This window comes from Echinops telfairi, unplaced genomic scaffold, assembly GCF_000313985.2.
Source record: "Echinops telfairi isolate 266 unplaced genomic scaffold, ASM31398v2 ScPeMD7_2010;HRSCAF=2546, whole genome shotgun sequence".
In the NCBI taxonomy this organism is placed as follows: Eukaryota; Metazoa; Chordata; class Mammalia; order Afrosoricida; family Tenrecidae; genus Echinops; species Echinops telfairi.
Window position 1 is genome coordinate 2969608 of NW_022105908.1, and position 26378 is coordinate 2995985.

Below are 26378 nucleotides of genomic sequence, written 5' to 3' on the forward strand. Positions count from 1 at the left end.
TGGTACATATCAGAGCTAGAAACACAGGGAATCCAGGAGAGATAAACCCCTCAGGACCAATAATAAGAGTAGTGATACCAAGAAGGTAAAGGAAAGGTCGGGGAAGAACAGGGAACCGATCACAAGGATCTACATGTAACTCTCTAGAAAAGTGTGTACAGGGAGACATTGGGCAGTGTAAGACATGAAAAAAAGTATAAATTATCGTGAGGGAGGGGGGGAAGGGAGGGGGGGAAAATGAGGAGCTGATACCAAGGGCTCAAACAGATAGAAAATGTTTTGGAAATGTTGATGGCAACATACGTTCAAGTGTGCTTAATATGATTGAATGATGGGTTGTTATAAGAGCAACCCAATAGAATGATTAATAATAATAAAAAGCTGACACCTCTTTGCATATCTCCAGGGAGCAGTCAGACAGACTTGGGGAAGGTTTCTCTCTGTGTCTCTCCTTTTCCATCCTCGTCTCCAATGGCAATAGCAAAGGCTTTGAAGTGATTTTCATTTTTAAATTGGGAATTAAAATTGTACCTGTACCTAAAAATTTTCATTTTTAAATTGAGAATTAAAATTGTACAATTAAAATGGTACCTGTACCTAAAATTACAATTGGGACTTAAAATTAAAGCAAACTCTCTACAGAATGGCTGACTGATGTTGTCCGTTGCTGTCATGTTAGCCTGTAACTCATGGTGGTCTCCTTGATAATGTGGCAAAGGCCTGGCTCTATACCATCAGCATCATCAGTTGGGCATTGGACCATTATGATCTACAGGGGTTTCACTGGCTGACTGTTGGGAGTAGATTGCCAGGTCTTTCTTTCTGGTCTTAGTCTAGAAACATCTGCTGAAACCTGTTTGGTATCAAAGCAATACACCCAACTCCATTAGCAGATGGGTGGTGGTAGATGTGCATGAGATACATTAGTAACTGAACCCAGGTGTCATGGCTGGAAAGCTAAAGTTGTACTGTTGGAACACAATTGTGCCTAAGGTTGGCTGATGGTTTATACTGGGGAAGAAAAAAAAAAAAGAAAGTAGATATAACCACTGTTAACCATCGTCTCCTTATACAACTTAGTATAATAACTCTAGCCAAATTCTGAGCATGTGCACTCAGAAGGCTGTACCTGTGCAGGCTCTGAGAAAAGGTGTCATCATATGCGGACCCTAACTCACCACTGGGCTGGGACATCTTTGGGTTTCATACCCCAAGATACCCGTGAGAAATAGTCTGCTGTTATCTCGATGGATCTATGATTTGTGGTGGAGGATGGGTGATCCACCACTTCTCTTTTGTGATGGTGAACTTGGCCTCTTATCAGTACATGGAAGCCAAATTGAAACAAACTAGTGAAATGTAAGCTTTTATAGCTCCCATGGAAGGAAGCGAGAAAGAACCTTTCCTATTAGGACCCAAGACCCGTCTCATGTGCTGGTCTGGCACTTAGCAACTGTATAATGATGTTAAGTTTGGGGAAAAAAATCTAAGGCATAGATGTTTCCTTGAAATGAAATGAGGAGGGAAGAATGAGAAAGGGAATGAGGGTGACAATGAGGGACAAGGCAGGTCATATGATTGGCATGATGAGAGTTCTAGGTTGCTTTAGGAATTTAGTTCATTTGGGGAAAAAACAAGACCATTTGCACAACCACTAACCATCTGTCAATAGAGGTTTATATTTTACTGTGATGCTGGACAGATTTCAGCAGAGCCTCCAAACTAAGTAGCAAGGCCTGGAAATCTATTTTTGCACACCAGCCAATGAGAACCCTGTTCATTACAATGGTCTGATCTGATTTTAAACAGACCATGAGGACGGCAACCAGATTAAGCAGCATTCCATTCTGTTGTGCACAGAGTCAGAATGAGCTGGAGACAAGATTGATGGCAGTGAACAACAGGGGTGGGTGGAAACAGTGTATTACTCAGAATGCAGTGAGGAATTGAGAGTACTGAATTAAAGATGTTGAAGACCATTGCTTTAATCTTTTTCAGTTCCTTTGTGAATACTGGATGAATAAATATGCCAGTCCTGAGGACTGCATTGAAACACACCAGAATTAATTCAAAGCTCAAAGTATTTTGGGTTCTGTCTGAAACCCGTGTGATTCTGTGAAGGAGAGTATATCATGAACACACACACACACACACATCACTTCTGTCTTACTATCTTTCAGGGAAGAAGATTCAAGATTTGGGGGCTTTATACAACAGTGCATTGTCTTAAGTTATATTATAAATATGGATGATCTATATTATATCTTGTTAGATAAGAATATTAAAATAGAATAAAATAAAACTCTTTGTAAAATTCAACTTCCATTCACTACCATCTTAGTGGAAATGATATTTTAACACTCAAAAATATAGGGAGATATCAAGAAACTAAACAAAAAATTACCAAAAATTACCAAATTAGCAATTCCACTCTTAGGTACACACCAAAAAGAAGTGAAAATGGGGATGCAAACAAATGCTTGTATACCAGTGTTCACTACAGCATTATTTTTAAAAGCCTAAGGGTGGAAACAACTCAAGTGTCCATTACCGAAGAATGAATAGATAAACAAAATGCAGTCTATTATGCAATAGAATACTACTCAGCCATAAAGGGAAATGAAAATCCTATGAATGACGACATAGGTAACATTGAAAATGTTATACTGAATGAAGTAAATGAGATAAAAAAGGGCAAATATTGTGTGATACCCCTTATACATATTCAACACACCAATTCGTAGAGCCAGAAAGTAGGTTATGGATTTCCAGGGGCTACAAGGAATCAGAGAAGAGGACACACTTCAGGGGTACTGAGATACTGCTAAACATGATGAAAATGTTTCAGAAATAGAGAGCAGTAAGTGTACAATGCTGTGAATGGAATTAATGTCACTGATTATATGCTCAAAAATGGTTAAAATAACTAAAAAGAGGGTACCAGAGATATCCACTGTAAACAAAGAGAATTACAAAGCAAAAAGAAGCCATCAATAGTGTAGTTACAGAACTTTTAAAGGGAGAGGAAGTCAAATCAAGTTCAAGATACAGCAGTCTGTTTCAAACTTGGGAAGAAATGAATACATTACAAGGTAACTCCAAAGAAGATGACAGTTTCTCAACAAACTAAAAAAAAGAAAATTCACAAATATTTAATAAATACTAAAACAATAGCAACAAAGGAAATAATAGGAGAATCCACAAACAAAAAAATTCACAGCACAGAAAATTATGTAAATGAAAGAAACCAGAGGCATTACAAACACACACACACACAGCAAAATGACAGCAATAAACCTCTTAATAATTACACTGCATGTAAATGGATTAGCTGCACCAATCAAGAGAGAGAGAATATCAGAATTACTAAGAAAACTGGAACCACCAATATGCTGTCGACAAGTGACACACTTTAGACACAAAGACAAAAAAAGACTAAAATCAAAAGTTCAAAAAATAGATAACAAAAGCAACCAAAAAGACCAGGATCAACAAAATTAATTTCTGATGAAACAGATGTTGAGGCACCCCTCCCCCCAGGAAAAACAAAAACCCTGCATAAGAAACAAGTGAGAACAATGATTAAAGGGCCAATTGAACAGGAAGACATATAATAATAATAAAACATCTCTATGCACCCAATGAAACAACATCAAAATATATAAATCAAACACTCACAGAAGTGAGGCAAGAAATAGAAAACCGTACAATTACAGAAGACTTTAATACAGCGCCTTTGATGAAGGACATGAGCAACCAGAAAGAAACTTAACAAAAATACAGAAGAACTAAAGAACATGACCAGCCAACTTGACCTTGGAAACATATACTTCCCCCCCAAACAGCAGATAGGCATTGTTTTCCAGTGCACATAGTACATTTTTCAGAATAGATCATAACTTAGGCCACAGAGCAAGACATAGTACATTTAACCTTGAAATACTACCACAAATCTTCTCAAATTACATTATTAAAAAAATCAGAAGTAATAATAGGAAGATAAAGGAGAGGAATAAAGTACATGAGCATTACTTAAAAATGACTTGGTACTAGAAGAAATAAAGAATAATAATTTCTTGAATCAAACAGGAATGAAAACACAACATGCCAAAACCTTGTGACACAATGAAAGCAGTCTTCAAAGGGCAATTTACAGCACTTACATTAAAAAAAAATAAAAGAACCACAATCTATACCTTAACCCAACATCTCACAGCAAATAAACCTACAGCCACAGGGAAAAAAATTAGGGCAGAAATAAATGAAACAAACAAAATGATAAAATCTCCTAGAAAAAACTTCACAAGACAGGAAATTGGTTCTTTGAGAGAATTAACAAAATTGATACACTCCTGGCAAATCTAAGAAAGAAAAAGTTACACAAATAAGAAATAGAATAGGCACCCCCACAACAGAGACGCCCGCAATACAAAGGAGAGCAAGAGAAGATGTTGAAGAACTGCACTCCAACAACTTTGAAGACCTAGATGAATGGACGCATTTCCAGAGGCATGCTGCTACTTAAACTAGTACAAACGGAAGAAGAAAATATGAGTAGAAACATTACCAAAACAGAAATTCAGTAAGTCATTAAAAATTCCCAACAAGAGAAGTCCAGGTCCAGACGCCTCACTGGCAACATATAAAATCTTCAGAGAAGAGCGGATGCCAGTTCTGTTGAGATGAGTCCAAGTACAGAAAGGGATGGGAAACTTCTGGACTCATTTTATGAAGTAAATATAAGTCTGATACCCAAACTAGACAAAACATCACTAAAAAAATTATAGACCAATGTTCATTTTGAACATAGCTGTGAAAAATTCCCAACAAAAATTTAGCTAATAAAATAGAACAACATAAAAACAAACAAAATACATCATGACCAAGAGGGATTTATATCAGGTATGCAAGGATGGTTTGACATTAGAAAAACATTCAATGTAATCCCTTGCAGAAATAAAACAAAGGATAGGAGCCACCTGAGCTTATCTATTGAGCAGAAAAGGTATTGATAAACTCTAACACCCATTCCTGATAAAAATCACTCATCAAAAAAAGAGTGGAAAGGAAATCCCTAAACATCATTTAAGGAACAACAAAACCACTAGCCAACAATACTCTCAATGGAGGGAAACCGAAGCTGTTGCCGATGCAAGTGGGAAAAAAAAAAAAACAAACCCCCTTCCCAACCCCCCATTCAATATTGTGTCGGAAGTCTCAGTGGGTACTAATTGAAAATTCCACAAATGGCAGGGTACAACATCAGTGTACAAAGTCAGTCAGATTCGGTTATATTAACAAGAATATCTCTAAAGAGAAATATAATACAGTACCATTTGCAGTAGTCACCCAGCAGATTTACTAAAAAGCAAGTAAACAAGCAAGAAAACACGCACACACGCAAACACCGACTGCCATAAATTCAATTTCCCCTCAGAGCAATCTTACTTAGGCACACATCTAACTAGAGAAATAAATGACCTACACAAACAAAATCCAAACTCAGAGGAAGAAAAAGTATTAGAGCTTAAATTCTGAGCACCCAATTTTCAGAAGACTATGGGTGACAATTAAAGTCCAAAATCCATTTCCAGAGACCATACAAGGAATGAGCCACCATTGAATACTCTCCGGTCATTGACCAGGCACGTGAAAAGCTCCACCCGCTGACAGAGGACGCCTGAAAGTGGATTATTGCAGACACGGCTACGTTCAAATTGATCATCTTATCATTTTTTTCTGGCTTAACCAGTTTTTAATTTGTTCCATTTTAAATTATTTTGCTTTCTTTTGGATTGAAAAAATTAGCCAATGTCATTGAACAAACTGTACAGAAACTGTTAAATAAAAACCTAATATGTGGTGTAAATTTTCACTGAAAACACAAAATTTTAATTAAGAAAGCAATAGCTATAGAAATTAGGATATGGGTTTTCAAATCTTTACCTGAAAGTGGGAACATAATAAAATTTTGATACACATAAATTAATTTTTAAAAAAGAATCCGTATACGAAAACTACAAAATATACTGTCAGAAAATGGAAGACTAGAGATAATACGTAAATGGAAGAACATACTATACTCATGGAAAGGAAGACTTAACATTGTGAAAATATCAACACTACCGAAAGCAATGCACAAATAGCATGCAATCCCAATCCGGAATCCAACATTGTTCTTTTAAGAGATGGAAAAACCGATCATGAACATCCTATGGAAAGGAAAGAGACTCTGGCTAAGCAAAGCACTACTAAGAAAGAAGGGTAAATAGGAGACCTCTCGTTTCCTGATTTCTGAACAGCCTGGAACTGTGTCAACAACGGACAGATAGAACAATGGAACAGAATTGTGAATACTGAAGCACACTCGTTCATTTATGATCAGCTGCTCTGAGACAGAGGGTGGAAGCACATGAAATGAGGGAAAAGATAGTTCCTTTAACAAATGGTGTTGGCAAAGCTGTTCTCCTTTTGCAGGAAAATGAAAGGAGGAGCCTGATCTCATACCATATATAAAAATGAACTTAAGATGAATCAAAGCCCTAAATATAAAGTCTGAAACTATTTAGACCCTCAATGAAAATATAGGGACAAACTTAGGAGCCTAATACTTGATATTAATACTCTATCAAATATAACTGGAGACACACAAACACAGGAGAAGACAAACTAGACGACGATGACAACTGAGCGTGAGCTCATAGGGCAGGGAGAACTGCTCCTGTGAGTTTCTGAGACTGTACCACATTATAGGTATAGAAAGCCTCTTTTTTTCCCCAAGGAGAGACTGGTGGTTTTGAACTGTCCACCGTGAGCTTAGTAGCCCAATGTGCAACCACTACACTACCAGGGTTCCTGTCCAACATTATTAGCAGAGTTTTAACAGAGAGAGAAAAGAAAACAAATTCAGGCAAAGGTGTGTAGAGACTAGAATCTTCATACGCTGTTGGTAGGGCTAAAAAATAAGTTGTAACTACTGTGGAAGATGGTATGGTGCTTTCTTACAAAGTTGGAAATATAAATACCTTATGATATACACTTGGCATATATCCTAAAGAAATAAAGGCTGTAACATGAACAGGTATAGGTGCATCCCTGCTCATCAGAGCACTATTCACAACAGTAAAAACACGAGAACATACTAGATGCCCATCAATAGATGAAAGGATAAATCAAATTATGGTGTATGTACACCACAATGGAATGCTATGCAACATTAAAAAAAAATGATGACCCCACAAAACACCTCATGCCACAGATAAGCCTGAAGGAAATTATGCTGAGGGCTATCAGTCAATTACAGAAAGATAAATATTATTATATGAGACCACTATTTAAATAGTTGTAAAAGGTTTTCACGCTTAAAGAAACATTCTATGATGATTATTAAGGGAGACGGGGAAGGGAGGTAAATGGTACTAACTAGAAAACCCCATGACCAAAACTATTGCACATTGAGTCAATTCTGACTCACAGTGACCCTATAGTACATAGGGCAGAGTCGAACTGTCTCTTTGGGTTTCCAAGACTGCAAATCTTTATAGAAGCAGAAGTTACTGCTGGATTTGAACTGTTGCCTTTTGGATTAAGCAGCCCAGTGAATAACTACATCACCAGAGCTCTTACTAACCAGACTGCAGACACTATAAACGTGGGTGAAGGGACAGGTAAGACACAGAAGAGGGAGGTGAACAAAGATCAATGAGAGCAAAGGCAGACATTACATTGTGGGGACTGGAATCAATGAGATGAAGCAAAATGAATTGTTAGGTAGAAACCCGATATTCTCTGTATACCTTCACCCAATTCTGAATTAAAAAGTTGTTTTCAAAACCGCTAAAATTCTATGGTATACATCTAATACCACAATGAAATACACTATAAAACCCTAGGATGGAAATACATTCTGAAACAAGGTTATGTATGCAGCAACTCGTAGCTTTATCCAAAGCTTTTGACATAGGTTTTACTTTTCTCGTTTCACCAGAGATTGGTCAGTCCAGCATGAAAGGCTCCCCTGACTTAGAGGATTCTGAAAATAATTGTCTCACAATTACGGAGTACAATCACAGTACATGTCTCACATGTACTCTCTGCGCTAAGCTCCTTCATGTCTGTGACTCCATTTAATTCTCCTAAGAACCTGTTTTTGCCAATGAGGAATCTGAGATTCAGAAAACGTCGGAAACCAGCCCAAAGTGTCCTAGCCAGTAAGAGGAGGGGTGTGAGGCTGGTGGGGGGGGTGGGGGTGTGGGGGGGGGGGGGGTGTCTGCTGCTCAGTGGGGGGTTCTCATCCACAATGGCAGAAAGTTCTGCTACCCACGTGAGTCTCACTCAACTCTTCACACCTCCCACGTTTTACTTTAGAAATCGGTTGGCATTGAGCTTGTAGACCACATATGACTACATTTCGTAGCAAAAGAAAAGCCATGTCCAATCCTATACCTTGAGATCATCCAGGTTTGACGGGAGCGGGCCTGGCTTGAGAGAGGAGATGCCAGTTTGTCCAGAAAAACTATTTTTGACAGGAGACAAAGGAGTGTTGCTTAGCGGTGTTGAAGGAGTGTTGGGATTTCTGACCATCTGTTCATTCGTTTCCCTGAAAAACAGACAAACAAAGAGATCCTGAAAATATTGACAGAGACATGCGAGTTAAGCTGTCATGGGGAGCGGGATCAGAAATGAACTTCTGGCAAAGGCCAGGAGGGTAGGGTGAAGAAAACAGGACAGGGGGCATGAGGGGGCGTGGCATATAGCACCTCAGCTTTGTTTGGGGAAGACCAGAGGGAGTGGTGGAGACTGGTGTATGGGAGAGTACAGGATGGGGGAGCAGGTAAAGGCTGTGCTCAGCACTCAGTATCATTCTCAACACGACTTATGGATGGACAGAGACTCGGGAAGGAATCCAAACCCCTTCTTTAGCCTCTGACCAAACCCTGAGCTCAGAAGTCAGTCACTGAAGCTGACACTTTTCGCCTCTGAAGCGGATAGCCTTCAGCTTTGCTGCCTCCCGAACTCTTGCTGTAGGGTCAATTTGTGACCCCTGGCCGATGCTGGGATTGCTCACACGTTTCACATTGCCGACTTACACAGTTTCCTCTCTCGGTCCCACCAGGCAGTTTGGCGATGCTAAGACACATGTTCTCATCGCCCAAAGGGGCCCGTTATCGGGGTCAGGGCTTTGCATCCTTCCCTTCCCTTATGGACCAAGAGAGGTTTGCATGGTCTCTGAACAGAACCGTATGGTGAACATGCGGGATGGGATGAGGACCTGGTGTAAGATGAGACTTGCTGGCCAGGGTGCGGCAAACAGAGAACAGCCCTCCAGCCCGCCCCCTGGCCCTTACCTTGGTTTGGGCTGACTTACTTAAGCTGAGCGGGGTGGACCCCAGGGTAGTGGAAGCGGTGCTGCTGCTGCTGGCTGAGGATCTGGAGCTGCAGGAAGAGCTGCTGTTGCTGCAGCAGCCGCGCGTAGGCCGAGTCCATGGGGGGCGGCGACTTCTCTGCCTTCTGGTCCGGGGGGATGTACTGGTGATACTTGAGCTTCTTCACCTTCGGCTTGGAATCCTTGGGCTTCTTGTGACGGTTCTTGCTGTCACACAAGGACTTGGACTGGCAAGAGGATGAGGACACGGCAGGTGGAGGAGATGGACGGGGACTCCGTGCATCATGGTTAGCGTGCGAGGAGAACGGGTCTGATGGGCTTTACCTCCGGAAAGATAAAAGCCCCAAACCAAGCTCACTGCCATCCAGTTGCTGCTGACTCAGCAACCCTCTAGGAGAGGGTAGAACGGGCCCTGTGATTTTCCGAACCTGTCACTCTCGCTACTCCCATAGCCAGCGCCATCTCTCTCCCATGTGCCAGCAGGGCTCCCCTCAAAAATATTTCTATGACGGGGTTTCCAAAAAGTCTGTGGGAACAGGATAATGGAAGTTTTCACCGACTTTTCAAAGGCCCCTTCCAAAGCAGTGCCTGGAAACTTGAGGAGCCCTGCAGGTTACACAGTGGGCTGCTCCCCTCAAGGTCAGCAGTTCAAAACCACCAGATTCTCCACAAGAGAAGGTTGAGGCTTTCTATTTAAGGGGAGAGTTAGAGTCTTGGAGATCCACAGGGACAGGTCTACACTGTCCTATAGGGTTGTTATGAGTCAGAATCCACTTGATGACAGTGAGCTTTGTTTCCTGGGTTTTGTGTACACGACCAAATCTACCGAAAACGCATCTCTGGGATGGTGTGGTGGGGACGCAGAACTCTTGGAAGTGGCTCCAGGATTTGCTGGGTAGGGAACGGGATCTAAAACCGTGTTCCACTCAGTATACTCTTCCAATTGCAGCCAGCTGATGGCTTAATAAAAGATGGGTTCAGATATAATGATTTGTTCCTGAAATTCTTTCCTCTGCGTACCTGTGATCACTTTTAGTTGTGTTGTTAGGTACCATTAAGTAGGGCCTCTACGTATAACACTTGGCCCATGGGAACCTGTGGATCACCATGGAATCTTGTGCAGTATCCTATAGTGATCCCTCAGTGATCGAACCCATTGGTTCCATATCTGTATTTGATCACCAAACAGTTCGAGCACTGAACATATTTTCACCATAAAAATAATGGAAAACCAAATAATTGGTTTGGAGGTCCAAAAATTACACTTACAAATTCATTTTTTTGAGACTTTAACACAAAATTAACAGTCCTAGGCTGTCGAAATACCCCCCCCTAAAACATCTAAACACAGTGCAGTAAATAAAATGAATTTATTTGGGGTTTGGAATGGTACACTAACATGGGCTTCTGTTTAAAATCTCCACTAGCATTCCCCTCAACAACAGAAGGAGCCTATCTTTCATAAGCTTGTGGCCTGGCGATGCCTTTTCCTCTTTAGTAACAAACCTCTGTCCTATGGTGCATTTCCCAACCCCTCCACTCCCCAAAAAGGTCTGTTTTCTGAGGCTGTTGAACACTTCCTTGCTGGGGAATGAAAACCCTCAGCCTCCAGCAAACTCCGCCACGGCTGCATAGGCCCGTCTGTATTTGCATGCCTCCCTGCCCCGGGCCTGCCGGTTCCCTTTTTGCAGTTTTCAAACGGGTCGGGACTGGCTTTGACCGCTTCCGCTGCTCAGCACTCGCTCTCGCAGCGATTTTTCACAGACTCGCTTTCAAAGCTTTGAGCCTCCTCGCATATCCGTGTCTGGGATACACGGTCACATTTCACTTGTTACAGATTTATCCAAATTAACAGTCACTTTTCAACCCCTTCCATGGGCTGGGCTCTTTTTTGTGTGTGTGGTTAGCGATTTCACACCTTTCGCTCCATTAACCACTTTAACATTTTTTCCCCAAAATGTCGATAATGTCGACTTAGCCGCCAAATCAGACAAGCGGCGATGATTCAAATTTTGCCATGATTTAAAAAAAATCTTACTCTATCATGGTTCTCAATTTTTCTCTTAGCTTTTTGGGATGGCTAACTTTCTTTGTAGTCATGGCGACGATATTTTACACAAATAAAGCGCAGAAACAGCACACGATGACTGAGTGCTTGAATGCGCTTGCAGAAGCACTGGACGAGCCAGGGCAGCAAAAGCCATCTCCTCCCGAACAGGCTTCTTCAAGTGGGATTTTCGGTTCGACTCTGGAGTTTGAGCGTGACCAACCTATCACTGCACGGGAAGTGGGGTCCCTCAGGCTGCAGGCACACAGTGGCTGCCGCAAAAGGCTCAGACACCCCAACCACCAGGAAAGGGACCCCAGACAGGGGGCCATCTCCTCTCACACATTGGTCACCATGACTTGGAGCCAAGTTCGCGGTAATTAACAACCACAGTCACATCCGTATCCAACGCTTGTACTTAATTCTATTTTTGAATCCTGAAGTTAGACGCCTCCACATATCAAATAGATGAATCTAATCCTGTAGTCAGCGAAGCACGATCAATTTTCACACTCTGGCCTGATTGTAAAAGGTTACGACTGACAATGGTTTGGGCGGATTGGGGAGCAGAGGGTGACACAAAGTGTGGTTCCAGCAGTGTCCAGAAGAGGGGGCGCCTCAATAGCTGACAGGCATATTCTGATGGGCTCTTCTCCCATTTCAACCGCAAACTACACATCTCCTTGTGACCTTATCCAAAGAACTTACAACTCGTTTCCCTCTGACTCAGCACTTTGCACCCCCGCGGAAGGCTCTCATTCCTTTTTTTTTTTTTTTTTAGGACACTTCTTCCTGGAGACGAACGTATAATGAGTACAAGTGCTCCCGTGTGCGCTCGGCGCCTGGTCTTCCCTTCAGTGCGTGATTAGCAGTCTAGTTAATTAATCAGTGTCCCTCGGAGAATCTCTGCAGGGTGCCCAGCTCTGCCCTGCCCTGCTGCAGCTTCGCTTCTGCTCCCACCCTGTTCTCCTGTCCTTGGCTTCCTTGTCTGGAAGCAAGGAGGGACTGAAGCCGTCCTGAGACTCGCAGCTACATCAGGGGTAGGATCACCTCCCCTGACCCCGTTCCTTAGCACAGGGACCCTGAGCAGTCCTGAAAGGACCAGCAGAGGCCCAGTTGACCTGATCGGAGTAGGACAGTGAAGGCAAAGAGACAACGAACACATCAAATGTGTACTTTCATTCTTTTTTTTTTTTAGCCCAGATCCAACCCATTGCCATTGAGTTGATTCTGAATCAGAGCAACCCTATATAGCGTTTCTGAGACTTTAAATCTTTATAGGAGCACAGTATCATCTTTCTACCTCAGCGTAGCTGGTGGGTTTGAACCGCTGAGTTTGTTAGCAACTCAGTGCATATCCAACAGTGTTCCCAGGAATCTCCTTCCCTTTGGGCCCAGGCCATACTGACCACTTCCTCAAACCTGCTATCATCAAGGGGGACTCAGAGCAACAGGAGAGGACTCAACAGAAAAGCCCCACAGGGTTTTCAAGGTTGGGCTGCGAACCACAGGTCAGCAGTTTGAAACCACCAGCCTCTCCATGGGGGCGGAAGACAAGGCTGTCTACTCCAGTAAAGGGTAACAGCTTTGGAAAACCACAGGGGCGGTTCTCCTCCATCCTGCAGGGCCACTATGAGTTGGAATTGACTCGGTCAACGGCAATGAACTTGGTTTGTGGAATCTTTATCAAACAACACACTGTACTGTGGAAATCTGCTACACAAGGCCTCTTGTAGTCAAGGGTGTTACTGTGGGGGCTAAGGTGCACCTGACCCAAGCCATGGTACTTTCAATCACCTCATACGCATGTGAAGGTGGACGTTGAATAAGGAAGGCCGAGAAGAATCCGTTCATTTGAACGGTGGTGCTGGAGAAGACTACTGAAAGTACGTGGATGACCACAAGAACAGTACAGCCGGAATACTCCTTAGAAGCAAGGATGGCAAAACTTGGTCTTGCATATTTTGGAGATGTTGTCAGAGAGTGCCGTCTCTGTAGAAGGACGTGATACTTGGTGAAGTGGAGGGGCGATGAGAAAGAGGAAGTCCTTTGACAAGATAATCGAGGCAGTGGCTGCAACCAGGGGCTCAAACAGAAGAGCAGTGTGAGGATGGGGAGGGCCTGGGGGGTGTTTAGTTTCATTGTACACACGGTGGCTGTGATCAGAACCAACTTAACGGCAGCTAGCAACACCAATCTTTGTGGATGTCGGCTTTCCCATCTTTCTCCAGCTGAGTGGCTGGTGGGTTCTGACCACTGACCTTTTGTTTGTCAGCTGACTGCCTGAACCACTGTGCCACCAGGGCTCCCTCTGTGGATACTAATATTGTTTCATTAAGATCAGTTGCCCTGCAGTTGACTTTGACAAACGGCAACCACCTGCGTATGAGGGGCGAGCTGTGCTCCATTCTGGTTTCAATAGCTGATGTTTAGGAAATAGATCGCCAGACCTTCCCTCAAGGCACCACTGAGTAGACTTGAACTTTCTTCTTCTTATTATTATTTTTAAATCATTTTATTGGGGGCTCATGCAACTCTTATCACAATCCATACATCCATCCATTGTGTCAAGCACATTTGTACATTTGTTACCATCATCATCCTCAAAATATTTGCTTTCTACTTGAGCCCTTGGTATCATCTCCTCATTCTCCCCGCCCCCCACTCTCCCTCATGAACCCTTGATAATTTATAAATTATTATTATTTTGTCATGTCTTACACTGTCTGACATCTCCCTTCACCCACTTCTCTGTTGTCCGTCCCCCAGGGAGGGGGTTTCATTTAGATCCTTATAATCGGTCCCCCCTTTCTACCCCGCCTTCCCTAACCTTTCAGTTAGCACCATTCAGGGAGAACATTGGATTGTTATTATTGCTTCAGAACCGCATGGCCAACAGCCTCACTCACTGCCAACGAGTCAATTCCAACTCACGGAGACAGATCGAGCAGGGTACAACAGCTCCTGTGGGATTCTGAGACTGTAAATCTTCAGAGGACCAGAAAGCCTCAGCTTTCTCCCACGGAACAGCTGGTGGGTTCGAACAGCTGGGCTTGTGGTTAGCAGCCCAAAGTGTCGTCCACCACACCACCAGGGCACTTGTATCACCAACAGTCGGGGGCCATATTCATCTATCTAAAAGAGCAACTCCCCTCCTTACACTCCTCCTCATGCAAAACAAAAACAAAACAACCCAAAGGCAAAGCTCTTGGCATTGGATGAAGTCTGCTCTTGACAATCCCATGTAGGGAGTTCTTGACTGCTTCATAGGGATTTCACTAGGCCTTTATTCTGTGGTGGTGCTGGCTGGGCTTGGACTCCATGCTTCAATGAACAGTCGAGCACAAACCTTGCACTGTAGGAGCTGTTGTGGGGTAGTGGGTTATGCATAGGGCTACTAACTGCCAGGTTAGCAGTTTGAAACCACCAGCTGCTCCGTGGGAGAAAGATGAACTTCCTACTCCCATAAAGAGGTACAGTCTTGCAAATGGAAACCCACGGGGTAGTTCCATCCTGCCCCAAAGGGTCCTTATGAGTCGGGATTGACTCGATGTCAGCGAGAAGGTTCTACAGCAGAAGTAGATCCAAACTCCAGTACTGACAACCCGTGGTCACTGAGCCAGTTCCCGCTCATGGTGACCCCAAGTAGGGTATCTGAGACGGTAATCTTTACGAGCCCACACTGCCTCATGGCTCTCCCTTGGAGCGGCTGGTGGGTTTGACCCTGCCCCCTGGCACCACCAAACCCAGGCAGAAACGCACGGACCAGATTCGTGTAATGCCAAAGAGTTGTTGCGGCTAGTGGCCAGACAGTAAGTGTCTTTCAGTTGGACTCAAACCAGCACACAAAAGTAGGTCTGGCAAGCAGTGCTTCAGCCCCAAGTTCACTGGCCCATCCTAACCTTCACCGTGAGGTCCTAACTCTGGAGTCCGGCAAGAAAAACAGTTCAATAATCTGCCCAAACGTGCCTCCCTCCCCGGTAGTTAACACCTCTTGTTTTGTGTTTAAACAATTTCCTGCTCAACCACTGTGGCCAGCTCAAACCCAGGCCCATCTGGAAAGTGACTCTGAACCTACAGAGCTGTCTCCTCCTCCTCGGTGGTATTGCTTTACTGGGAGGTGGAAAAGCCTACTGTCCATCTAGGACATAAAGACCACTCCCCACCCCCACGTTTCTTGATATGCCACAGGGACCGTCATTTTAAACACGGATAGTTACTTCAGGTTATAGCTTTTATCTCTCTATCATCTAATCTACGTATCTATGCATGTATCTATCTTCAGCTCTCATCCATCGAGGTGAGCAGCCCTGGTAAACAGTGGGTGATACACTGGGCTGCTGATTGCAGGTTCAAGCAGTTCAAGCTCCCCAGACGGTCCTGAGGGAGAAAAATCAGGTTGTCTGCCCCCACAAAGATCTACAGCCTCCGAAACCTCACGTAGGGCTGCGAGGAGCTGGAGCGGACTTGCTGAGAGTGAGTTCACTTTGATGTATGTGGATGGAGATTATGTGTGTGTGTGCATGTGTGCCTCAAAGCCCTACATCGGATCACTAGGAGTCAGAATCAACTCAGCAGGTGCGTATATACACACACACATACGTATACCCATCACTACCCACTTGCTGACCCTATTCTGACTCATTCACACTCGATATAGGGTTTCTGAGGTTATAAGTCTTTATGGGAAGAGAGAGTCATTCAGACACGACTAAAATAGGCCCACAGCAGCCATTTCGGTGATCAGTGGGTGGTGACACTAGAGCTGAGACAACACACGCTCACATCAATTAGAAGTGAGTTGGGATACAGTTAGAGGAAGGGCCGGCCGACTCTCAGCCGTTTCATTTGGGAGACAACACTGTGAACTATTAGCTACAATAACCTGACTAGAAAATCAAATAGGAAACCTCATTTGTCACAGAAAATGGAAGCCAAAGACCCTGTACTGCTCACAACGCTTGTCCAACATGGATGCAACGCCGTCCGACCCCAGCACTCACTGCCGTCTTCATTCCCGTTGGGAGACTGAATTAAATGGTGTAGATTTTACTTCAGGCAAGGCTTCTCTTGCATGCAATTCAACTGCCCAGTCCTGATTTTATGGCGTCGCAACTCCTATGTGCACTGCAATCACCTGTTTCTCAAGTGGGTTATGGGTGGGACTCCTACCCTCAAGGTTAGCAGCTCTAAACCATCCGGCTGCTCCTCAGGAGAAAGATGAGGCTTTCTACTCTCATAAGGAGTTACAGCCTTGGAAACCCCAGTGATAAGTATACGCTGCCCTTATGGGTCACTATGAGTTGTAATCACTCGATGGCAGTAAGTGTGAGGTTGGTTTTTGTTGTTAGGTTGAGCTGCTGGCTGCACTGGGCTCCTAAGATCCTAAGCAGATGCAAATACACAGACTTCTCGGCAGGGGGAGCCCCACACTACAATGCACAGACTGAGAAAGTTCACGGACTCTCCGGCCTTAGGAAGCTCTCAGTGGGCTGATTAGGCTGGAAGGGTCTGCGCAGCCTCCTCATAGTGCAGAAGGCTCTGGAGGAGGTGGTGGGCGTGGCGGGCGGGGCATGGAGGCTGGCCCTTACCTTGACGGCGGCGGCGTGAGCAGGCACTGGGCTGCCCAGGGCACCCAGGCCCTGCTTCCTGGCCTCTGACTGGTTGCCTGGCTGTGATGCGGAGTCATTTCTGTCCTGTTCCGAGCCAGAAGCAGGATCCTGAAATCGACAAATCCACATGATGAGGATGAGTCCATTACGATCTGTGTCCCAGGATGCTAACGCCGAGTCACAGCTTGAATAAGCGCTCCTTACCCTAGTAGAAACCAGGCTGCCTGCCCGCGGGAGCACGGGCCCTGTGCACCGTGGACATCCACAGCGGGGCACGTTCGAAAGAGAGAAGAGGCTGCGTTCGTAGAGATTCCAGAAAACGGATGCGCAGCTGGTTTGTTGGACCACCTGGTCCCCGGAGAGAAGATTCTACCTGGCTGGGATACGTTCCACCTGCTGGTCTTGAAAACAGGATGGACAAGGCGGACAGGAAGGCTGGGTGGTGTGGGAGCGTTGAAGGATGAGGGGACGGTCTTAGCAGAGAGAGGGCGAGTGCAGGTGTGGGTTGGAACCAGCAACCAACATACCCTGGCTCATGGCAACCCTTTGAGTGGCAAAGGAATGCTTTCAGAAGCTGACTGATTTCCAGGGCTTTCTTCTGAGGCACCTCTGGGTAGGTGTGAACCACCTGTCTTTCAGTTTACTAACTGGAGGCTTTGCACCCCCCAGAGACTGAACTAGCGTAAAGCCAAGCCTTTATGAGATGCAGGTTGCTGCTCACAGACGACGTAGGAGAGGAGTCATTCTCTTCTCTCTTGTATGCTTCAGCTCTTCCCCAAGGAGCCCTGGAGACACTGGGCTGTGATCTGCAAGGTCAGCTGCTTGAACTCACTAGCTGCTTTACACAGGAAGACCAGGCTGGCAGTTTTCCTAAAATTCACAGCCTCAGAAACCGGAGGGACAGTTCTGCTTCTCCCGATAGGCTTGCTATGACTCTGTGGCAGGGAGTTTGGAATTATCGGATCACTCTGACCCCAGGGGGCAGACTAAGGACTACTCTTGCCCCCCTCTCCCATGGGAGCAGGTGTGAGATCTCCTCCTGGAGACCACCCACGGCCAAAGGTTTTTGCTCTCCGCGCCTGAGCTTCCTCTTGTCCAGCGAGGGAGTTGCCAGGTGAAATGAAAGAGAATGGCCTTGCGTGTTGCTGAGCCCTGCTCAGTGAGGATTCCTCTCCCCTCCTCCTCCCATAGGGTTAAGCCGAGAAGAGTTCATCTCTCCAAACCGTCCTTAAGTCAGAAATGGAAGGATTTACTGTCAGAGTAATACAGACACAGGGTCTGATATACTGTGCGATGTTATCAACGAAGCGGGGCTGCCAAGACCAGCTGCGGCACGCAGAAGAGAAAGTGCTTTGATTATAAACTCTTGCACAATAAACATATGAATATTTGGTCCGATTTTTCAAGCCTTCATCCTCCCTTCCATTCGATGCTCCCCTCCCCCGCTTGGCAGCCTTCGGAGCTTTGGCTTCAAAGGAGTGGAAACTGCTTGAGAACCACCAAGACCTGGCATGGTTTGGGGGAAGAGGGCTCCAGATAGGAAGGCGTATCACTACCCTTGCTGTTTGTTTGTTTGTTTTTACTAGCCTTGGTATTTGTGTGATGTTCTACAGCTGGCAAAACGTTTTCAGAGATGATATCCAATTTCAATCAGTTGAACCACCCAGGACCTCTGGTGGCATAGTGGTTTCCCAAGGTCAGGAGTTGGAAAGCTAACCACAAGGTCAGGAGTTGGAAAGCCCCCAGCATGCTGTGAGAGAGAAACAAGGCTTTCTGCTCCTGTAAAGAGATAGAGGCAGAAACTCACAGAGGCAGTTATACCTGTCCTAGAGCGTCTTCTCTGGCGTTGACTCAGTGGCGGTGAGTTTGAGGGTTTTGATTTAGTTCGGCTGAAGGAAGAAATCTTCCCACTGCAGGGAAGGCGGCCGAGGTCAGAGGGTTTGCTCTGAGCCCGGACGTGGCAGAGTCAGACTTGAAGAGCTCAACCCTTCCTGCCCATGCTCAACTCTGTCTGTGGGCGCCCAGACGCACCTCCTCCCAGGGCTCCGTGGAGACTGCTCTCCTTGTCTGAGCTGGAATGGGAGAGGTGGTGGTTCACTCGTAGAGTTCTTGAAACACAGGCTTCGTTTGGGCCAGTGCACCTCGTGCACAGCGGCCACGCGTTGGTCATGGAGGCTCGCATGTGGTAATGTTGCTGACTATGTTTCAGCAGAGCATCCAGACTAATGTGGACTGGGAGGAAAAGTCTGGCAATCCATGGGCCACGATGATCTGATTTGCATCTGGCACCAGACAGGGCAACGGCTCTTTCCGTTGCTCATGGATTTGTCCTGAGTCAGGGACTGACTCATCGGCCAGCTAACAACGAGGGAGCAAACCTCCTGCCAAGCTGCTAGGGGTGGACTTTCTGAGGATGGTGGGGTCTCCATGGCGCTCATCTGGCCTCATGGAGCCTTTTCCCACCTTCTGTCAACATTGACATCAATAATACCTACCCGGAGGGCTCGGGACAACAAATGTGATAGTGTCTGTTAAGTACTTAGCACGGTCCCCACATAAGAGTGGGCGCTATGTAGCTGTTCTCATTGGTCTCCTTTGACACTCTGAGAAAGGGGAGCAGGTTGTACATCTGTTTGTAAGACGACTCAACAGCCACCCCTTACTTTTTGCGAGTTTGCAGATTTGGAATTTGGCCTGACCAAGTTGAGTTGGGTTTGGGTTGGCAGGGGCGGTTGCTAGAGATGTGCTAACTGCAGTTCTGCTCTGTATCCAAATCCACCTCTTCCCCCTTTCTCTCCAGGCACTCATAGGTCCTCTTAACTCATCTGGAAGCCAGTCCTGCCTGCCCCAGACCCCGTTAGGCTGGGATGGTGGAAAGAGTCATCGACTCTTAATGAACATTAGTCACAAGTAGACAGAGAATGTTCTGGAAATGTTGATGGCAACGTGTGTAAGTGTGCTTAATACAACTGAAGGATGGGCTGTTAGAAGATCTGTAAGCGCGGCCTCAAAAAAATGGTTAATAAGAAAATGGAGATGAACCCATCACTGGGGTGAGCAGATGTTCAAATAATTAAATCAAAGAACATTGTTCTGGGACTTTTCTCTCAGTGTCTATGGGGTGGTGATATTTACTTTCAAGACTACGGAGAGATTAGAGGCCAAGTGGTAGCTTGTTTACCTGAATTGTCCCCAGAGAGCCCACCAGAGTGGTCTCCACAGCTTTGGTGTCAGATGGGGATCCGGTGGCAGCCTGTGGGTCGTCACTCCGAGTCTGATCTGGAGAAAGCCCATCGCTGCTGCTGTCCTCTTCAAAGGCAAATGCGTCTGCTGACTTGGAGAAGCTCACCTGGTTCCCTGAGCAAGTAAAACCCAAAAATGGGGTCAGTGGCTCAGCGAACATCAAAATGCTTTCGAAATGCTTCGTTGAGTTATTATTTCTTAGAAACCTACATAGATTTCTTTGGATTAGTTTCAAATTCAAGGTAAGAGTGCATCCATATTTGAAATTAAATATATTTTTTTCATATTTATGAAAAATCATTTTTTTCATAAAAACTCTCAAGTGGAAGTTTGGGGTGGTAGATTTGGTCTGTTCGGCTGGGAAAGTATGAATGATACATTACAGGTCGATCATCATTTGTTAAACTTTATTGTCAGGGTTGTCTGTTTCTTTAGCTTTACTATGTAAATCTGGTTAATGCTGTGGTTAATGCAGTTTTCTACTAAGCAAAGTTGGACATTCACCAGAGATGACTCCCCAGAAAGGATTCGAGGTCTCCTTCAGAAAAATCAGCAAATGAAAAATCCTATGAAGTTCAGTTCTACTCTGGTATGCATAGGGCTTCATGAGTTGAGGGTCAACTAATGGCAACAGGGGTCATGGTCTATGTGAACCTAACTTTTTCTTTAATTGTTGAAGACACTACACCAAAACATATACAATGTCAAAAATGTCTACATGTACAATGTTATGACAGGGATTAAATTCTTCCAATTTGCAGCCTTTTTAACCTACCTTTTCCAATTTGTTCTTCCCTTACCGACACAGACTCACATCCCTCTAAACTTTCAAGCCTTGTAAATTGCTGTTAATAATTTGATACTATATATTAAGTTCTTAAAACAACAACAACAACACAATACTCACCACAGACATTCTTTACCAGTTAAACTAGACTATTATCTGGTTTAAAGGCGACCTCTGGGGTATATTTTTCATTTATGGTTTCAGGTTAAAGATGACCTCAGGGCTGTGTTGTTGTTGTTGTTGTTTTTTTTGGGGGGGGGGGATTCCTACAGCCTCAGTGGCTCCAGAAACTCTGGATTCTATGAGAATTGAAATTATATCCCATAATTTCCCCCCTTTTATCAGGATTTTTCCTTTAGACTATTTCATCAAGATGTTCAGTTATGGTTGTTGGGCACTATCTAATTCTTTAGGTTTCCTGACAAAGACAGTTGTTCATGGAGGCAATTAATCTTCCTTCTCCTAGTGCTGACTCTTCTTTGGCCTCTCTTTGCTCCAGGTGAATAGGGACCAACTGCTGTACGTTAGATGGCTGCTTGCAAGCTTTGAGACTCTAGACACTGTGCAATGAACAAGGAGGTAGAGTAGGCACCCGAAACACAGTCTTAGCCCATTACTGGGATCTCCTACAAGGTCATGACTCTACACCCCCAAACCAGGAAGTGTTTTGTTATATATAAGCAGCCTCAACAGATACTTTTTGATGTTGCAAATAAATGATCTACTGCACTGAAAAGGTCAAATTATTACAGGTATGCAATGTAGTAACCCTAGTGACACTCATGGGCTGTTAATCCAGTACCTGTGACCCATGAGCTTCTTCTATAATCTTACACAGAAACTTAGGGCTCCACAAGAAGATAGAACTTCCTTTCTCCTCCACTGCCTCCACTGCTGGGAACCACAGGTGCACTTGGTTTCTCTACCCTGGACTAGCCATATCCTTTTTTTTTCTTCATAACCCTTACTCTAACCCTATATCTAACACCAACACTAACCCTAAACCTAATCCTAGCCCTAAAACCAACCCTAATCCCAAATCTAACACCAACCCTAACCCTATTCCTACCCCTAGCCCTAAGACAAACACCAAAACTAAACCTCACCCTAACCCTCACCCTGACTCTAACACCTACCCTAACCCTAACCCCTAACCCCTAACCCTATGCCTAAAACCTAGCTAAACATAACCCTAACCCTAAGACTAACTCAAACCCTAACCCTAACCCTAAATCTAACACCAAGCCTAAGCCTAACCATAACCCTAAGCCTAACACTACCCTTAACCCTAACCCTAACCCTAACCGAAACCCTAACCCTAAGTGTAACCTTAACGAAACCTAACCCAAACCCAACCCTCGCCATATCTTTTTAGAAGGAAGGTCATGAAATAGTTGACATCATCATGCTACACCATGGAAGGACCTAGAGGGCATTGTATCGAGTGAAACGATGCAATCAATCACAAAAGGAAAAACATTGTATGTTTCTGTGTGCTATCAAGTCCAGTCTGACTCCTGGCCTCGCTTTCTATAAAAAGGTAGGCGCAGGAAAATTACAGAGAGCAAAATTGATTGGTGGTGAACCTCTATGTTTTAGGATGACATCAAGGAAGGCAAACAAGGGTGCTGGATGCAGGCTAACCCCGAAGTGGGACCACAAGAGGAGAGTGTCACCGTCTCCTTTGAATCTTAAGAGGAGACACACAGTCGAGATGACAACATCCGTCTGTATTGTTTTCACATATAGAACAGGACACAAAGTGCAACATGTTTAACAAACTTTGCTAACCAGGATAAGCTAGGTCAGCTACTAAGTTTAAATTCCTAAACGTCAGAATTAGCCAATGCCACCACCATGTCCCAAAGCCCCATTCAACGAATGGCTAATTGTTTATAAAACCCATAAACGTGTCTCAGAACCTTCAGTGTGATGCTTTTTACATTTTTTTATTTGGACTTGCTTTTTATTCTTCCTATCTTTGCGTATATTTTGGAAACCCTCGATGGCTCGCACATGGAGAGATCCCACCACAGTCTGTATTGTCTTCCTACGGGAATAGAGAAGTTGGCTTGGGGAGTGTGGGGTATCCGTCCAGATGGGAATATAATGACATCCTTATATGTCCCTTAGGTTTTTATTGCCAAAGCCCATCTGGCTGACTCTCCAGCTACACAGTACAAAATGTGCTGAAACCACACAGCTGCCCTGACACGGATCCAGGCCGGGCTCTGCTAGAGGAATTCAGGTATTATCAGGATGGTTTCCAGCCCGGCATTCGGTAATCACCGTGACAAGAACTTTTGACTCTCGCTTTGTGCAGATAAGAGGAAGAGCCTTTTATTGTGGCGACTGGGAAGGCAGCAAGAAGCTGGAAGTAATGGAACAAATGAGGTGTGGGACTTGTCATCGCGCCTACCCCTGGCACCTGTCATAGACCCCCATGCTGACATCCACAGGTCAAAGCCGGGAAGAGACCGGGCCAAGACAGGGTGGGTGGACACAGCTGTCACCGGCCCATTGTGTGGCCTACAAACCTGAAAGGGCATGGACACTAACAGTTCTGCTTCATGCATCCTGGAGTGGAGTTGCTTATGAAAGTTTTGCTTTCTCTTTTTCTAATTTTAAAAGTATGAATATTTGTATAAATACATATGTAACATTTGACATTTAATGACTGTAAAAGTTATATATGTGTTATAAAAATCCGTGTCATATGAAAATGCCTACTGTGTATCATAATCCCACTTCCTCTTAACGAGTTGTCTTCTATTATTTCTCTTTGAAAAGCTCAAAAAACAGAAACACATTAAAAATCTGTTAAGCATATTATATGCGGATCAGATTGAATGAAAGACACTGTTCTGAAACTTTTTTGTTTTAACTCTACAATGTTTCTTGGGAGATCTTTTCATGGGAGGACATAGGGATCTTCCTCAATTGCTTTGGTTTTCATTTATTTTTTGATGTGAAAAATTTCTTAACTTTTCCTTGCACCGTGCTTTTAATTAAAAAAAATAAAACTAGATATTTACAGAAAATAAAATAAAATTTCTATTTATACATCACCTGAAATAGATAAACACACTGTATTTGTATCAGCAACCTATTCATTTTTTCATTTGGGTTTTCTTTGGGTGTTTGACAAATACCAACTTCTTTCTTGGCGCTCTGGTGGTGTGTGGGGGTTACACGTTAGACGGTTAGCCCTAAGGTCAGCAGTGCAAACCTGACCATGACTTCCTCCTAGGAAGAAGAGGATGCCTGCTCTTGCAAAGGTCTACAGCTCTGACCTTGACTTCCTCCTAGGAAGAAGAGGCTGCCGGCTCTTGTAAAGGTCTACAGGTCCAACCGTGACTTCCTCCTACGAAGAAGAGGTTGCCTGCTCTTGCAAAGGTCTACAGCTCTGACCATGACTTCCTCCTAGGAAGGAGAGGCTTCCGGCTCTTGTAAAGGTCTACAGGTCCGACCATGACTTCCTCCTACGAAGAAGAGGATGCCTGCTCTTGCAAAGGTCTACAGGTCCGACCATGACTTCCTCCTAGGAAGAAGAGGCTGCCGGCTCTTGTAAAGGTCTACAGCTTCAGAGACCCAGGAGGGCAGTTCTACTCTGTCCTGTGGGTCACTAAGGTCAGAAGTGACTCCATGGCAGTGTTCTTATGCTTGTTTTTGAACTTCTTCTTGGAAGCTGGGGTCACTCTTCTCCTTCTTCGGCACTCTATCCAAAACACCCCCTTCTCTATTTTAAGAATCCAGAGTTAGCTTTTACTGTGTCTTCTTCCTATTCTCAGAACAAACCCCTGGCTCTCCAGAGAAACCATGGCTCATCATTCGTCATTCAATGTGAGAGAATGAATACCCTGCTCTTCTCTTTTTTTCTCAGGAAGATCATCTGCCTGAGCTTTTCCAAGGAAGATACTTCCAGGTGGCTTTAGATTTCCCTGCATTAGAAAATGGATGTTCATGGGAATTTCATGCCCATTTCTAATTGTTGGATGAAAGGCTTTGTCCTTGTTAAAAGATTACGCATATTACTGAGGGCTAGGCAGATTTGGGATGAGTGTTAATGATGCCTTGTCTACCACAGAGATCACCGCCTTCCATTGGCATCCTCTGAGCCAACCCCATGCATGCTATCAGTGAATCCAGCATAAGACTACGTTAGCCCAGCAGCGGACCGATCTACTCTCACATTCCCTTCCCTTTCTGAGGTCCTTGGGACAGCTAAAACAACTCACACTCAAACCACTGGTGGTTTAGACTCACCCAACAGGCCTTCCAATCGTTTATAAAACCACAGGCAGGAAAACCTTACGGGGCAGTCTGACTCTAATACAGGGCTTAGGTTGTTGTAGTCAGAATGGACACTGGTTTGGGGTTCTGCTTGCTTGTCTCCTTTGTCTACATGGGTGTGGATCTTCTCTGGGTGGTCTGATAGTTTGGATGACAAAAACACCCACCCCTCCCTCCTCCCTCCACATTCACGCCGGCCGAGCACCACATCCCGGGGGGAATTAAGCATGTGACAACACGGTCCTCGTGTTCTAGCATGTGATGAGGCGAGTCAAGAGAAGGAGGAAGGGAGAGAATGTTTTTTTCTCCTTATTGCTCAGCAATTGCACTTTCATTTCTTCACGTGGTACCCAATGAGAATACTACCTCCTGATAAGACTCCCTGGATAGTGTGACTGGCGAAGCACTTGGCTGGTCATTGTAAGGTTGGAAGTGGAAGTCCACTCAGAGGGGCATCGAAGAAAGGTCTACTTCCAAAGCAGAAAGCCCCGTGGAGCACGTTATACTCTGACGCACACGAGGTGGCCCTAAGGAGGAAGTGGCTCCATGGCAACCCACGGTAAAAGAGCGAACATTAGCAAGCTACTAAGCTGTTGTTCAGTCTCCAAAATGGTCTAGTAGTTGAGGTGGGGACAAATTCCCCACCTTTTTCTCCTAGGTAAAGAAATGATAAAGTCTCAAACTCCCAGGTATTTCGTAGCTGAACGAAAAGTGCAGGCCCAGACTTGGGATCTTGGCACCAGCCAGGAGAGGGGCTGGCAAAACCACAAGCCTTTCCTGGGAGCTACCAGGTAGTGTTGTCCAGGGAGCTCTGTAAGAAAGGCTGGCTAGGGTAGGTGGCATATACTGTGGACCACTCGAAGGACCTACACATCGGTCTTAGAAGAAACACACCTGGAATGTTTCCTACAAGGGAGGATCGCAAGACGGACTTGTTACTCTGGACACGTCACAGGAAAGAGCAACATTGACTAGAAAGGACATCATGTTTGGTGAAGGAGCCGGTCAGTA

At 44.7% G+C, this 26378-nt stretch overlaps 1 protein-coding gene across 3 annotated transcripts in view; it reads right to left on the bottom strand.

Moving 5' to 3' along the window:
- Positions 1 to 26378, bottom strand: part of MYOCD (myocardin) — a 137487-nt gene that overhangs the window by 20678 nt on the left and 90431 nt on the right. For all 3 annotated transcript variants that reach the window (XM_045293526.1, XM_045293525.1, XM_004709338.2), the window contains exons 6-9: positions 20226 to 20401; positions 17024 to 17152; positions 9368 to 9612; positions 8446 to 8599 (exon numbers count right to left, since the gene is read on the bottom strand). In XM_045293526.1, coding sequence (XP_045149461.1) covers positions 8446 to 8599; positions 9368 to 9612; positions 17024 to 17152; positions 20226 to 20401 — 704 coding nt within the window. The remainder of the gene's footprint in view (positions 1 to 8445; positions 8600 to 9367; positions 9613 to 17023; positions 17153 to 20225; positions 20402 to 26378) is intronic.